General features: G+C 42.0%; 1 protein-coding gene across 1 annotated transcript in view; it reads left to right on the forward strand.

Moving 5' to 3' along the window:
- The first annotated feature begins 202 nt into the window (after positions 1–202).
- itga7 (integrin, alpha 7) overlaps positions 203–17,318 on the forward strand; it is a 32,239-nt gene continuing 15,123 nt past the window's right edge. Inside the window, exons 1-3 of the mRNA XM_036531460.1 lie at positions 203–738; positions 16,741–16,868; positions 17,071–17,150. Of these exons, the coding sequence (XP_036387353.1) occupies positions 503–738; positions 16,741–16,868; positions 17,071–17,150 (444 nt within the window). The 5' untranslated portion in view covers positions 203–502. The remainder of the gene's footprint in view (positions 739–16,740; positions 16,869–17,070; positions 17,151–17,318) is intronic.

Consider the following 17,318-nt stretch of genomic DNA (forward strand, 5'->3'; position numbering starts at 1 on the left):
TCAGTTTCTTTTCAAATGCATCCAAGTATCCTGACAACGCTGCCTGGTATTTTGGCAGAGGTCCCTTGAGTGTTGATGTCAGCTGAGAAAGAGAGGGGGGGTGGGGGGTGTGGAGAGGGGAGGAGTGAGTGGGCTATTCGAGGCACTTGTCCTCTGTCTCTCTCAGTCACAGAAGCAGGGAGTGGAGAGGGGGAGATTCACACACACGCACACGCACACATGCGGACACACACACATACACCAGCTCACACACAGACACATTCTCACAGGCTGCTCAGACTGACAGCGGCAAACGGGCAGAGAAAGAAAGAGAGAGAGAGAGAGAGAGGGCAAGAGAAAGAAGAGGGTAGGAATCAGGGATTTATCTAAGAAAGAAGAAGGGGACGGAGGAATCACAGTGCCAGAGGACTTGTTTCTCTCTGTGCACTTTGCTGCACGCTCAGACCCCGGAGCCACACAGGGAGTACGCTCCTGGTTCTTCTGTGCTTGGGCCTCTCTGGGAATGTACCTGCACTTAGCAATGTCGCTCCGTCCGACACCGAGAGGGACAGCTTCCCTTTTACCCGGATCTCCAGGCTGCTGGCTTCTAACTCTCTGCATTGCACTGGCATTCTGTCCCCTGGGTTCAGGGTTCAATCTGGACACTACAGAGATTGTTGCAAAGGAGGGAGAGGAGGGAAGTTTTTTCGGCTTCTCTGTAGCACTTCACAAGCAGCTTACTCCGGAGCCACAGAGCTGGTGAGTCTGTGTATGCTGGATGGATCAGTGAGCATGTGTTCTCACCATGATTGCCTATGCTTAAACAAAGTTATCCCTGGGTTTTAGAAAATGTTCCTCTATCAATGTAGTATTTCAACATTAGATGCATTTTGAAGTACTGTTTGGAGAGGGGCTGTTTTAAAGAAATGTATGTCACATTTCAATCACACAAAATACACACATTGAATGGTTCGCGATAAGTCATGTCAGCATATTTAGTATGGCTCCCAGGGTCCACTTATTGATGTTACTTCATTTGAGATGATTGAAAGTGCTGTGCTGGGTACCGACATTTCATTATGGTTATGCACCATGAAAGCACTGAGAATTCATTTAATAGGCTATGATTTACACCTATCAGGCATGGCAGGAGTGGGTGAGATTTTTGCGCTGATGCAGCGGATTTATCCAAGAGAGTTAAAAGTGGATTTTTTGCACTTACTCTATAGAGCACTTACTGACTGCTGGTATTGGATGTGTAAATACAAAATACAACAACAATGTAGAACCCAAGGGTACATATTCTGTCAAGACTGTAGTTCAGTACTTAAGGTCTCCAATGTGCTTCTCTTTCCTGTATGGTTTAAGCATTTCTTTCCTCATCTGTTATTACCAGTAAAGCACATTGATTGATTCTGGTCTTCCTGGAATATGCATATCCCCACACTTCTCCAGATCATGAATAAATGATAGGTTTTTACTTTTAGTGTACATTTGTAAAAAAAAAAAAAAAAAAAAAAACTCCAAGCTTCTTTACAGCTGACAGTTTACTTTTCTTAAATGTATGAACTACACTGTTCCTCACATGTCTTTATTCTTCTGGAGGATAAGCTTTATTCTAGGAAAACAGTACAATCCTTTAATCCTGACAGCACTGAACAGTGAAGAGTCATAATGGAAACATAAAAACACAATAAATCCTGAAATCACAAGGGTTACACTTATTCACACCCCTGCAGTTAGTATTTTGTATAAATCCTCCTCCACACTGAATTAATGCTTCCTGTAGAGCTCCCCAGTGGCTCAGTTGGCTCCTCTCAAATGCAAGTTGAGCCCTATGGCCTGGGTTCAGCCTGTTTTCTTCTGCCGGGGTAGGGGAGGATGTGCTAGGAGGGTCCACTCGTCTGACCACCCGCAGGTTCCCTGTGGATCATCAGTCGCCTGTGAGTTGCTCAGATGACATAAGTGGAGTGGCACCAAGTCGTACACTGTGGGAAAATATCCCTTGGCTGCCTTAGAGTTCATTGGAGGATTGCATTTGTCTTGCTTCAGCACTGCTTTATGACCACAGAGGCTGGCAACTCCAAAAGAGTTGCACAATGGGAAAAAATCATGAAAAAGATGTTTCCTGTAATGTTCTGGCAATGACCCCACGTGGAAATGACATATATTGTCATATACTGAGAAACATGTTTTACAGCCCAAGAATATATTGGAAATACAATTAAAATAAATCAATACAAATAAGAAATATATTGCAATATGCATAATACTAATAATTTACATTTCTTTGTAGGTTTGCATGAATGATTTGGAGCATCATCATGCTACAATGTACAGTTTTGGCTAAGCTTTCATTTCTTAGCAAAGGGAACCAGATTTTTGACCAAAATGTCCTGGTATGTTTTGAAGTTCATAGCTACCTCTATGTTAACATGGGCTGTAGGACCCATAGATGCAAAGCATCTCCAAAACGTAACAGTGGCCTTGAGTTTTTTCACATCGTATACTTCACCTGATACAACAGTGATAATGCTGATAATCACATCCAAAAAGTTAGATTTTAATATATGTAGTCTGGCAAGTTCAAGTTTGACTTGCTGTTTGCAGAGAAGGCTTCCAGAAGGAGTTTCCAGAAGGGGCTACTTTCTTGCAATCTGGCCCTGGATACCATATTGATAATACGTGGCACTGAGTAGTACTTTCTGGCATTTTGTATTCCGAAGATGTCAGGTTACTGTTGAGATCTTTGCAACTTTGCACTTTGGGCTGCACATTGAATCACTTGTCGCACATCCTGTGGTGGCAAGATATAGTGCAATTATGCTCTCTTACTGGCAAGGCTTCCACAATAGCCTTACATTTCTTAGTAACAGACACTCAAGTGGAATGTGACAGTTTTTAGTGAATTTTTTAGAGCCATCTCCCAACTTGTGCAGGTCAATGACCAGTTGCCTGCAGTCCTAAGAGGGGTCTTTGACCTGAACCATGATGATGCATGCTACTGTGGATGTCCCCTTTTTACATCCTGATGAAACAGGAAACATTTGAAGCTCCAGAAGCTCCAATGAACCTCTGAAAAACAGAATGTTGGAGTAGATTTGTTTTTTTAATTTGTTGTTTGGAAATTAAATTGATTCATTACTGCTTAATTAACAATTAAAATATCAAGTCATTTAAAACTGTACAAGTCATTTAAAATTGTAGGCAATTTTTAGAAAGAGAGAGCAATTTGTGCTCTTGCTCTATCTTTCTGTACTCAGTTGGAGGATTTTTTTCTGCATTAATAGGCAAACAAGTAAATTCCTAGTGTTTTCTCTGAATTCGGTACCATTTGATGTGCTTTTTTGGCTTGACAAATAACATTTGTACATTACTCTCCCTAAGTGGATTGAGCGTACGTTATTTACTGAAAAAAGAAATTTGTTTTAGTTTACTGTGAGTCTTGTTAAGGTGGCTCAGAGTTGACATTTGGCTGTTTTTGTGCCCACTTGGCTGTGCGCCATTGGGGTTGGTCAGTTGCCTGTAAATGAGTGAAGGCTCACGTCAACACCCAGAGTGGCGGGAAGGCTTGAGTCATCCACTTGAATCACTGATCGCTACACTTGCTCTTACCTCATACCCTGATGCTACACCTAACTTTAACACATGAGAACCGCAGTGGGAATGGCTGATGGAGATGCCTGGAAGTCCTTAAGGAATTCACAGCCGTAGTGACTGGGCTTGCCCAGAGCACTTATTCATTTGTCTCTTTATGGCATTCCTAACACACTTGACCCAAAGCAAAAAATAACATTTAAATCACAGCTTTAACAAAGTGTGGACAGTGAATGTATTTTTCTTCACCTGAATGTGCTCAACTATTCATCAAACATGAATCACAGACTGAACAGAGAAATGTGTGAACAAGGGCTCAAGCAGGAAAAAAATGTAATTTATAGGTGTGCTTCCTTGACTTGCAACCGGGTGTTGATCTCAACAGTGAGCTCTTATGTTTTGTATTCCGATTTCATCAGAAGTGCAGCCAGAAATGACTTCTTTACAGCACTTCTGTCGGAAGGACCCTAAAGCAAGGTGCTAGTCATTGGATCTCTGTGATTCTATTGTGCCCAGTGCTTTCTTCTTTGTAACAACAAGGTTTGGGTTTCTATCCCAGTGGGCATGTGCTACACTTTGACTAGATGTGATTGTGTTCTCCCTTGCCATGTTTAGTTGTGTGAATGGCTTACAAAGAAAAAGCGCCGCTCAAACATACTGCACTGACAGCCAGATCTGTTGTTTTGATTATCTGTTATGGATTTCAAATGAACTCATATGGTTAATGTAACTCATATGGTCTGGTATGTTTTGAGGGGATGACACCCTATTAATATAGGCTCCACTTCTAGAATTTTGTTGCAAAAGAAGAGTTTTGCCATGTCAGTTGGCTTTTGGGTGTACCCTATACGCTTATCTCCCTGGTTAATATGGTGTCGTGTCTGACAACACAATCCTGCCTCCTCCCCATCCCAATATACATGTGAACCCTTGTACCCCTTTATCCTCTGCTGACTGGCAGTAAGGTGATCCATGTAGGTAAACTGTCGGAAGGAAGTAGATGTATCCATCTCACAGAGCAGGCACCAGACCACTTTCAGGAAGTGTGTGTGTGGAAGGAATGGGATTTTATTGATTATCACTGTCCCATGATCAAAGCAATGACCTAGTGAGTCGTTTTTCTCCCTAAATGCCAAAGGAAAAGACCAGTGGGGGAGGAGAGTCCCAGGGTTATGTATACAGTTTCTATTTATACTGCCATGAGAGCTGCTGCTCTGAATAGCTATAGAGAAAGGTAATCTCACTGTGCATCTGTTATTTTACAGCATTTTGGGGTTTTTTTTATCAACTGTACTAAATGTCTATGTGGGCATTCATTTTGCTCCTTCTTTGTTTTATTTTTTCACAGATTTCATGCTGTGTTGCATGATATGTCATAAATTATGCTTGTTTAATTTTGTATTTGCCTGGCTAATAGCGAATAGAGCCATCAAATAGCACAGTTTCAGTTATACATTTAAAAATTAATACTTTAGCTCTGTCACAGATGGTTACTGTTCTTTAGTTGTGGCATCTCACACTGCCTGGCAGAAAAAAAATTGAAAAAGTTCCAAATTGGAAAGTCATTAATTAGCTATGCTGAAACTGTGCAACCCGTTGGAGTGAGTTGGCTCCTGAGAATAAATACTTAACCCCACCAACACACACACACACATACACACACGCACACACACACACACACACACACACACACACACACACACACACACACACACAACTACCTAGAAGCCCTTAACAATACAAAATTAGTGGGATCAGAATGAAACAATACTGGCATGATTTTATGGAATAAGCAACTGCTGAGTAGCTGACTATTTCCAAGGTTTAGACCTTCAAGTTTAATGCCCAGCTTTCCTATATGAAGGGTAAATCAAGCTTCTGCCACCTGTTTTAGGCATGGGCCCCTGATCTGCACTTAAACTGATCTACTGAAGCACTGAACTAAGAATACAAGAGCCATGCTTCTATCTTAGCAATATACCAATTATACCTTTTCTACAGCAAAGTGACCAGGGTTGACAGTATGTAAGTTTAGCCCTACCGTGGCAAATGAAACAGAGCAAAGCTTGGTATGTTCATATATCCTTGATTATTTACACACAGAAATAAACATTTTATACACCAGATCCACATGTAATTAGTACAATTTTGCTGTGATCTTTTTGTCGGGGTCTTTCAGAAACAGACGTGTCAAAAGCACAATCATCAGGATTACCCACCTTCATCACAAACTAGACAGTAACACACATATCTGCCAAGCAATTTCAGTCATCTCAGTTCAGACAAAAGTGATGTATGCAGATGTAGCCAACTGAACTCTAAAGAGGTTCTATGGTCTTCAGCACTGAAAAGTTCAAGTACAAACTGCAGCATTTGTTTTCATTACAGTCACACAACACTGCAAAGGCAAGTCTATGGAAACCAGGCTGACAACAGAAAAATAACCCATGTCCAAAGTATCCGCTGTCCAAACAGAGGCAGCTGTACATTAAATATATTGAGTATGACAGACTGATATTTCAGTTCATTTTGTGAACAGAACCCTTTAGGTATGCATATTTAATTTGATCAATCTGGTATATTTTTGCTGAAGTTTTTTTGTTAAAGATTTTATTTTCCATTTTTGGCTTTTGGTCAATGGAAAGCCTCATTTGTATGACACATACATCAATCAATGTTGGTCAAAATAAATTAAGTTGACTGTTTTGTCTCAGAAACCCATTACTCAACAGCTTCATCGATTTCCCATGCATGCTAATGAGGAATACAATTTGCTGTTAGCAGGTATCGGTTCTGATACCCTCTAAATGAGGACTGCAGTGGCTCTGGCCATGCAGGGGTTAAGTGACACTGACCCTATTCAGATGGCATTACCTCACAGTGTTATCTCGTATATATTTAAATGCACTGCAGAGCACACGCAAGGGTATAAATCATTTTTACATCCAGCTGGTTATCTGGAAGGTTGTCTCCTTTTAAAAGAGGTGCCATGCAGAATTTATGGCAACTTTATCCCAGTTTTTCAGGGGCAGACTTTTTTCAGTTTTGCATTTGTGACATGCATCAAGATCTAAATAATTTCACTCGGAGATTGGGTATGTTCAGTATTCACCTGTGTGTATTTCATGCTTTTAGGGGTTACTCAGTTACTCATCCAGTCACCTTGCAGTCTTGGTCAAAATGACTGCTGTTTCTTCGTTAACATCTCAACCATTCATAGCCGTGAACCATAGGTATCACGGTTCCATCAAATACAATTTTAGGATTGGCTGTGTCGCCAGACATGAAATCTCTCCTCTTTAGCCTTGTCAGCCAAGGACCCAGGACCACCCCCTGTTCCCCGAGCTGCACACCCTCTTGGGTGCCTGTTGGTATCAATGGACCTAAAATGCCCTCAGACTCCCTCAGACCCTCCTCTGCCACATCAGAGAGCAGATCGAGTTGCCCAGGGGGTCATGTTTAGAACCCTCTCCAGCCCTAGCTGATTCCATTCTCAGAGGGAATGCTGGCTATTTCCGACTGTCTCCTGGTGCTGGAGCGATCGTGTCAGGTTCGTTACACCACACACTCAGGGCTTGGTTTTACCTCTTCTGATTGCTGTCTGATTGAGTGACAACAAATCGTATGAACAATTAAAGAGTTATTCAAAGAGTTATACGCAGTGCTGTGCATGAAACCGTGACTCCATTTGTCTTGACAGCACATAAATTGCGGTGATTTTGCTGGCATTGGCCTAAAATTGGATATCCAATATGAATGTAGCTACCACTTAAATGGAGGTTAAGAATGAACTGAGACTGACCCTGAACATGGTTGTAGGGATTCGTTTGGATGGTTTTTTTTCTTTTTCCTCTCCGGATTTCCACAATAGGTGGGTACAGTGCACTTGGTAATCATGTTAGTGGTGAAGCCATGGTGACTGATCTTGAGCAGTGGGTGTCCAACTTATCAAGAAAAGCTCCAAAATGAACACTGTGACCACATGCATTCCAAAGGTTTACTGGAATTGAATACAGAATCTGTGACAGAGAACAGTCTAAACAGGACCATGGTAGTTTTGCACATAATCCCCTTTAATCCCTTCAGACTGAGCATATAAAAGAAAATAATTTCACAAGAGTAAGTGAGAAAATACAAGGAGCAGTGTCCAGTTTACAGCTCAGACAAACCAAATTAATCAGAAGCAGCTCAAACAAAACCAAAAACACAGAGTGCTCTGCCTGGACAGTGGACAGGAAAGAATGGTGTACAGTATAGGTGAGTGATGATACAATCAGGACTTGAATTACACACCAATGACTTTCAGATCTAATTGCAACTATAGGTCCAAGGCAGCAGAAATAATCAGATGTCAGGAACAAACACTTCTTAAATTCCTCCAGTTGATTTTGCTTTGGTTTTAAAATATGATTCTCACTTGCTTTGGCACGGATTTTTCCTTGCTCAGGAAAGATCGCTCACAAGTCCTTGAAAAGAGCCAGTGTCTTGCAAGAGGTATGTTGTGGTGAAGGTGTTTATTTAACACACTTTTGTTAATATCTGGCTTTTAAACAAAATCGGGTTAGTTGATTCAGACTTTTTTTCAATTGATTGTTATAGGCCCTTGAACAGTTACTTCAAAAACTATTGAACCTTAATTAACTGAGTTGAGGAGTAATCTGTATTACTGAATTATTTAATGGTCAATGGCCTGAATTAAATTGGATTACTTGTATCTTCTACAAACTCAGCAACCTCCCAACACACTTCTGTCGTGAAAGACTCACAGAACATACCTGTGAAGCAATGCACAACTCAGATCAGTAGTTATTTAACATCTCAATTTAACCTTACCTAATAAAGAGTTTGATTTGTGCCCGCAGGACCTTTGGGAAACAGTGTTGTAAATCTCAGTACTAGAGGGTAAGAAAACTATGGGGATCTTACAGTAGTGGCCTTCAGACAGTGCAAATTTCTGAATCCGTTTGCAAAGGGCACAGTATAACTCCTTCACACATTCCAAGCGCATTGAACAATTTCAAGGAGCTGATTTGCATTAAAATGGATAAAAAAAAATCCCCTTTTGAAAAACGGCTTAAGAGCTGACAATGACCCTGCCCGTTTTCGCTCCCTAAATCAATTAATTATTTTTTTCTACTTTCGTCCTGTTGGTAGGTTGCATAGTTGCTCTTGTTGCTGAATCTCTCAGGCTCACTCTTGTGTTGCTCGTAAATGTCCAGTGTTTAGCATTGTAATGGCCTGCACTTTATTTATCTGTGAAAGATCAGAGGGAGAGGGGCTGGAGTAGTATCTACCACACTGCAGCATGCACTCAGACACACACACACACACACAAACACACACACACAGAGCAGCTGCTTTTTTTCTTTTCTTCACCCTGTTCTTTCCTTTTAATGTTGCACTCCCCCCACCCCCACCCCCACTCCCTTCTTGAATAAAGGCACTATGGGAATTGGAGCAAGAGCTTTCATAAATATTACACTGCAGACAACAGTAGGGACAGAAACAATCTGCAGAGTCGGCGGGGGGGGATCACCCCGATCCAATGGTTGTGCAGTGCCCGGCTCATTTTTAATCCGTAACTACTTTCTGACACCAGTGAGACCAACATTACCATTAAGCAGTGTCAGACTTGTGTAATGTCTGTAAATTGTAGTGCAGTATTAGGCCAGAAACAAAGCATTTATTTTATGTAGTATTTCATTATGTGACCTCAAAATATAGGAGTAATTGTAGCCACTGTTCTGGGCTGTGGGTACAATTTGAGAGTATAGTTAAATTACAATAAATAATCTTTGACTGATGGGAGGGTGAACAATATTGGAGAGTTAACGCCATCCTTCTGTGCTTATGAAATGTTCTGCTCACATAGGTCCTTCATTAGCATTAGCTGTGACTTTAACGCTCAAATGTGTGAGGGTTGTGAATCCTCCCCGCCCTTCCCTGAAGGCAGACAGATTAATAAATCACGACACGGCACCCTGCATTGATAAAGACACAATTTCATCTATTTCTTGCACGGAGAGAGCCGGGATCAGATAATGAGCAGAGATTGGAAAGGGGCCATTACTGGAAGGGGGAACATTGCAGGGAAGCTGGAAGCTGGAGGCTCCTTTTTGTCAGTGAGTATAGTAAATTACCCCAGGTGGCTTTGGTCCATAAGGCACACAGCCCTCGGTGTGCTCCATTGCCCAGGCAACTCACAGCCTGCAGCAGGAAACTGCTTGAAAAGTCCTGTTGTCTCTGTCACTCATTGCGAACCAAAGAGGAGCCATCCTTGTCATTGTGAACCTATTTATATTACATCATCGTAACTGCCACATGGACAGCATTACCTCAATGGTTAATTGCTTGGATTAGGTTGCCGAGTGCAGGTAAGAAGGCCACCCACTTTGATGTGTGCTCTTTCGAAGGGTGTGAAAAATATGCAATCTCCAGTAATCTTAGAAACATTAACAGTGCTCTGCATTCTTGAGTAATGTGCAATTTAAGTCAGGAAACCTTGTTTTCAATGTTGGCTACAAAATCGTATAAGTCTTCTAATGATAATCAAAGGTGCAGGTTATTAATCTTAGCGCCAAACCCCTCTTTGAGACCACAGGTCTGTAGTCACACTCAAAGGGATGTGTATGCCATATCCAGGTTTTATTTATACAGGGATATGTGTTTTAATCCATAGATATCTGTCTTTGTGTAAAATGGGACTCAGCTACTACCCGATCCAATCAATTTGGAACCTCATCACATAATCTCAGCATTAACTGAAAGCAAAGGGATGATGTTGAGGTAAATATGAGAATAAATGATAGGCAGTCAGCCTCAGCAGCCTAACTAAATGCAAACAATTTGAGGGTTTGCCAGGTCACTGATGCAGAGCGGAGTGGGAAGAGACTGGTGTGATTAGAATGTAAAAGACCTGCGAGTCGCCGGTACCAATTTTTAAGACAACAATTAAGATGGAAACGTAGTGGGTCTGTTTGTGGACTGGGTACTGATAAAGCAATTAGACTTTTAATCCCTCAGCAAACTGAAGAGGGCTCCTCTGGGACCTTGGAAAGTGTGTGTGTGTGTGTGTGTGTGTGTGTGTGTGTGTGTGTGTGTGCGCATATGTTTGGTTGTTATATATAATGTTTCCATGTATACATAATTGTATATGTATAAACAAGTGTATCCAGTATTTTGCATATGTTACATGAATAAATATGCATGTATGTAAATATTATACTTTAAATGCTTTTGCTTGTGTATCATGGGCAAAAAAAATTGTATAATAATGATGTTATACAAATAATAGTAATCTGACTTTATGATCAATTATGTAATTATGTATCAGTTATGTAATTCACAAATTAGAGCCAAACTGAGCCTTATTGTGGACATTAATCACACTCTTATTGCCTGTGCTAACTGTTCTGTGTGTATGCACATATGTGTTTTGTATGTGGTATGTGTGAGTGTGGGAGAGAGAGAGAGAGAGAGAGAGAGAGAGAGAGAGAGAGAGAGAGCGAGAGAGACTGGGAGCCATGGGCATGTGTGTATGTTTATTGGTTTAGTAGACAGGAGTCCCAAGGGGAAAGGGTCACACCATCTGTTCATGGAGATGGCCTTTTACCTATTGATTCCACAGAGAATGGTGGTAGGAGTGTGGAGAAGATGCTACAGACACACATCACGTCTTATTGGTCCTGGAGTTACTTTGATGTTCTCTGTATTTCACACTTTTGCACCAACAAAAGCGTTGGAAGTGACAGTTTGCATAATCATCATTTAATTTCAGTAGCTCTGCTTTAGCAATGAAAATGATCAAAAGATTTCTAGTCCTCTAGTCTGACATAAAGCACCTCAGAGTTTTAATATTTTTGTCCTGTTCGATTGAAATAAAATGATGCATCCTGTGTGATATAACCCAATCAAGTCCACAGTTCACACTGCGGTTGTCCTTAAGAGGTATTTGAATATTGGCTTTCAGAGTAGGGCACTAGGATAAGGTGACACTACCAGCAGCACTTTACCATCAGTAGATTAGGGAAATAAAAACAGTAATGAAATTGTGTCATTATGACCGGGGTCTCGTTCTGGAGAGTTCCACTCTTTGGGAGTCTCGTGCAGCTGTCTCCATCTCTCTTTTCGACGATCTGTTCAGCCCTGGCCAGGCTGAGCATTCCGGTGGACACATGGAAAAAAGAGGCTGGTGAATCACACCAGAGATATTTCAGCTGTTGTTGTTCTCAAACCTAGACAACAGAAAAAAACGGGGATAATGAGACTGTATTCTGGTTGATCAGTGTTAGGCATTTTGCCCTTTCAGTCAGAAATGTTCAACTGCAGCAACGTGAAAGTGGCATGCTTTTTTGGTGTGGTAGTCTGATGGGATTTTCAGTACCTTCTTCGTTTACTGACTTTTCCTTTCATGGGTCAGACTGTGCCTTAGATCTTGCCCCAGGGTAACATAGATTAGTGCACGGTGATCGGGCCTCTTACAAGGCCCTCTGGGATGGTGGTGGTTTTATGTAAACAAGTTATTCCTAGCATGTAGGCAATGGGGGGTACAAGGATAGTGAGATAGTATGGGAGATGCATTTTAGGCCACAAAAGAAATGGATGGAGTGTGAATGAGAGAGAAACAGTGTTGGAGGGAGAGAGGACAATTGTCCTTTCCTGCATTTAGTTCTGCCCTCTTTCAGATGTTTTTTATATAAAAATCTGAATTATTACTTGAGTAAAGTCCATATCCCATATGTACAAAAAGACTTACAAAGGATTGGAATTTAGAGTGGGCAAACCATGACATGTGATTCCACAGCATGACTGAATGCTCCTCTACCCATACTTAATCATGTATGTGAAAGAAAACACCTTTCAAAATCTGGAATATCTGGTATATCATTTACTACATACTATAATCCACTACTGAGTCACCATGCTCAGGCAAGAGAGGATCAAGGTTCAGAATGCTTTCTATGTTTCAGTGCAAACTGAGACCCAGCAGAATGTGTGCATGCTCTTTTTGCTTTGATGTAACCATGAAAGTGATGGTTAGAGGGAATGTCGTCTTTTAGTGTGAGAAATATGGGCAAGGCTCATTTCAATTGATTCAATTGTTTGGAGATCACTGTACACTGAAATCAGTCCTAAACCGTCAAGTCTCTGATATATAGTGTACAGTATAACACAGCATATTGAATGCATAATATATAGCATTCTGAACTGTTTCCTCTCCATAGACACAATATAACCTATTCATTTTGCTTTGTTTTGCCGGGTTATTTTATTTGGCAGGCTTTCTATTCGTTTTCTGAATGTTGATGTTGCAGATCCATGACTGAAGAAAATGGATCTTATGTTTAAATGCACCAATAAGTTATGGTATAAATCGATCTTTGCAGTTCCCCTCTACTGTCCTCATGTTTGTTGCACTGATACAGATGGATTTATGTAGGCTTTTCCATCAGAGATCCCAAAGACCTTTTCATATAACGGGAAATTTGTCCCATCTGTAGCATTAGCCTGGGCTGTGCACAGAAGCCAGTTCACGTGAGTTAATAGTTAAGGACAAGGTGTTGAACATCTTTTGTGTTGTTGAACTAGTTCATGTTTGTATGTTGAACATACACAACATGCTATTTTGCCTTTTCAACCTTGTCGTAGATGGATGTTATCTGAATTCACATTATTTCATTATCAGTATTATTTTACCATTTTACCTTTCTGTATGAAAGCACTATATGATTTTACTTTTTACTTTCAACATTTTTTCATCCAATCTGTGGCAGAAATACAGAATCTATTTTAATAAATCATTTGCTTAAGGCTCCACATTAGTTCCAGTGATATCTTTTTAATAGTGGAAAAAAAAAATTGTTTTTAAAATTTAACTTGATCAGACTTTTTATGAGACCAGCTGTGTCCTATCTGGATCTGAAGTTTGATTTGTAGAATCTGACATGCAAGAAGGTGTTGAGAGTAACAGCCAAAAAAAATATTCCAAGAATGCCCTCTGCATTTGTCTTTTTTAGCCCAAACTTCACTATCATCTTTCCTTAAAGCGAATGCAAGCTTGAATGTCGCAAAAACTCAGTGGGATATCACTTACTCTCTCTCCAACCCCCTTCTTTGACCCTGTCATTAATGTCACTGCAATCAATACTGCTGGGAGATTTATACTGTGCCTTGGAGCCTTGAGTTCAATATGTTTCTTTTTAGTTCAGATTTGGCTCGGCTTCGAGATGGTGTCCTCTTAAGATAAGTTGATTTTCTTGATTTTGTCCGGAACGGCCTCGGCTTTTGCCTTTGACTTGAATGTTTTTCAAAGACAATGGAGGATGTGATTCCTTCTCTAGGACAGGACTATCGGGGCTTTGGCAGATATGCTCCATATAAAGTGAGGCGATAAGCCCATTAGCGGGGCTTCCGTATTCAGGCGTGAGTCAAAACACTAGTAACTTAAGATCGGGGAAGCTCTTGAGTCACACTAGGAGTGGCGTCTCGGCTGAGAGAGAGAAAGAGAGAGAGAGAGAGAGGTGAGGGCCGAGTCGCACTCATGGAGGGGGCAGGGGGACACCAGAGAGCAGAGCTGAGATTGAGTGTGTGTTAGGGTCGTTAAGCACTGAGTGACAGAAGTAATGACACCCCCTTAGCTGTGGCCAGTAAACATGGGAAAATCCGGCCAAAAAAGGCAGGGGACCCCATGTGTGACAGAAATGGGTTTGTGAGGGTGGATTGGGTTTGTGATTAGTGTGACAGAATAGGGGGACTATTTGTTCCTGATGGTCAGGGTGCATTTGAAGATTAACTGCAGGAGGTAGTGAATTGTTGACTGCATATTATAGACCTCAGATATAGACCTCAGCTCCAACATATACTATATAACTATACAGTTATATAGTATAATAAATAAAGTATATAATATTGATTCAAAAAATATCACAGTACAAACAGCTCTCACTTTAATTATGCTTTGGAAAGAACAAGGTGTTAAATAAGTGAAGCTGAACACAGAGTTGGCTTCTGGAAGCCACTCAGAGAGACTTTAAATGGATATCAGAAAGTCTGGGGCTCATGCCCAGCACACACAGGTCTCTGTGCCCATTCACACTTCCTCACGCTGGCATGGATTCTGGGGAGCTGGCTTCACATGGGAATTCCGATGGGCTGTGTCACCTTCACACTCAACACCCATATATCCTGTCCAGAACTTGTGTGTGTGTGTGTGTTTTTTGGGGGGGGGGTGCTGGCGTGTCAAATGTGGGTTATGGACAAGGGGAGGGAGGAATGGAAAGGCGCTGTAGAATTTTCTGAAGTGCAAAGAGCACAGGGATACAGAACAGAATCTGGGGATACATTGTCTGCTTTATCTGTCAATCAGGGGGGACCCCAACAGTAGACATAGCATTATGGTGGACCAATCCACTGAAGTGAGCCAAGAGAACGAATGCATATACAGTCGCTGTAACATAACACCACAGAGCCTGAAAGGGCAAATGGAGTGGGCGCCATGTGTGTGTGTGCGTGTGTATGTGTGGTGTGTGTGTGTGTGTGTGTGTGTGTGTGTGCGCGCGTGCGCATATGGGAGCATGTGCATTCGTGTGTGGGTGTTTGTTGCGTCTGTTGAATCTGACATTTGTTAGCGTTGCTGGCAGAATGTTATGGCTGCACTTGTTTTGCAAATGGCAGTTTGGAGTCGCCATGCTAGCACAGCCTCTACCTCCCTGTGTTAAATACCAGAGCTTAGGACCCCACACGCGACCAAACACCTGTCCCTTGGTACAAATATATGGGGGTATTTGAATTTAAACATAAATCCAAACCGACATGCCTTGTTAACCCTGTTGTAATAGGTTCATATTTATTCAGTCATTAAATAATATGCTGTCTCTTTTATAGTTATATTCTAATCAATGTCCAGAAAGAATTAGTTTTATCTTATAAGCAGGATTGTACATGGTCATTGATGTTACACGGTAAATTTCTTGGCTGTGTTGTAATGCTTTAAATTATGGAATAACCTGCAGAATAACCTGCATTAAAACACTTAAGGTGTAAGCAGGAGCAGACAGTGAATGGGAAGGAGGATTTGAAAAGTAACAGCTGTACTGTACAACTGGGCCTTGGGTGGTAGTAGTAGGAGGTCGTGAGAGGTAGCTCAGGGAGGGGGGAAGGGAATGGGGGGGGACACAGCTGTCCCGTCTCCCCTACCACCCCGCACCACCCCCGTACTCCTTTGACTCACAGCCTGGCTGGCAGCAAAGGCTGAGACAATAAGGAGACTGCAACAGCTGCTGTCAGGTTGTCTAAGAGGGAGGGCAGCCTTCGGCGGTCATGAGACCGCCTGCGAGCTTCTGTGCTCAGTCATGTGCAGGGAGACCGGGTGTGATAATATGCGTGCTACCTGCTGGGGGCTCATGGTGTGATGTTGATTAACTCCAGGGTACTCCTCGCTGCTGTCCCTCTTATGTGTCACCTCTGGTCATCTGGCATCTTTCGCACTGTCAGTCTGCAAACATTTATAGCCAGTGGTTGTGATAGGAGGGAGGGACTCTAATTTAAGTGTGCAGCGTCTAGCAACCATGACAGCTCTGGAAGTGGATGACTGATATTGCTTTAAGATAAACCCCCTTTGTGTCATATTCCCCCACCTTTGATGACTTTTTCTTCCCCTCCTTTTCCTCCCTATCTCTCCCTTTCCCTCTGTTTCTCTCCCTCTATCCTTCTCTCTCCCCTGACGCTGCCATGGCTGACAGTACTGGTTGGAATGTGGTTCAACGATGTGTTTTTAAATAGCCTGTTTGACCAGCCAGCCCAAATAAGGCAGAGACTAGTGACGGGACCCAAAATATCAGCAGCCATGGCACTGAAAATAAAACTTTTCAGGGTCTGTCAAAAAGAACAAGGTTGAAGGAATGAGGGTGTGAAGGGAGTGAAAGTCAGCACCACCACTGAGCACATCGATTTTTCCGTGTTAAAAACATACTCTTTTGTGGAATGCAGCAGATGTTTGACCTTGGTGGCAAATACCACTGGCCATACAAAAACATAAAACAGCTCACTCATGACAAAAATGAGCTGATCCAACATTCAGATGAGATAAACATACCCTTTCTGATGGATCTGTGTCTGTGTGTATGTGTGTGTGTGTGTGTGTGTGTGTGTTTGTAATTCCTGCAGGATCCTGGTGGGGGCACCTCAGGCCCGTAGCCTCAAAGGCCAGCGAGTCAGCCGTCCCGGTGCTCTATTCCGTTGTCCAATCAGTTCTGAGGAGCACGACTGTATGCGAGTGGACATTGATGGCGACGGTGAGGACAGAGTATTCCTACATGGTCTCAGAGTATTGTAAAGAAACCGCTACTGAATGTGGCCGTAATTGCTGCCTGGTTTCAGAGGGAATGTGATTGTTTCACTATTAAGATGACACTGATGTACCCCTTAGAGTTTGTGTGGTAGATATCGCTCTCGAATAGACTGGTCGGTATTTAAACTTGGTCCTGTCGTCCACAGTGAAGACTGACCGTGAGAACAAAGACAACCAGTGGCTGGGTGTGACCGTCAAGAGTCAGGGGGTTGGAGGAAAAGTAGTGGTGAGTATGTGCAGGAACCCATTGACAAAGAGTATTAGAATCCTATGGGTTCCATTGGCCATTATTTCCATCTTCTCTGTATAACAGCGAGCACAAGTCACCATTTTTAAATGGTCTTCAGTGGTTCACATCAGTGGTGTGACACGCAACATTGGTATAGTCACCCAA

This window comes from Megalops cyprinoides, chromosome 6 (assembly GCF_013368585.1).
Source record: "Megalops cyprinoides isolate fMegCyp1 chromosome 6, fMegCyp1.pri, whole genome shotgun sequence".
In the NCBI taxonomy this organism is placed as follows: Eukaryota; Metazoa; Chordata; class Actinopteri; order Elopiformes; family Megalopidae; genus Megalops; species Megalops cyprinoides.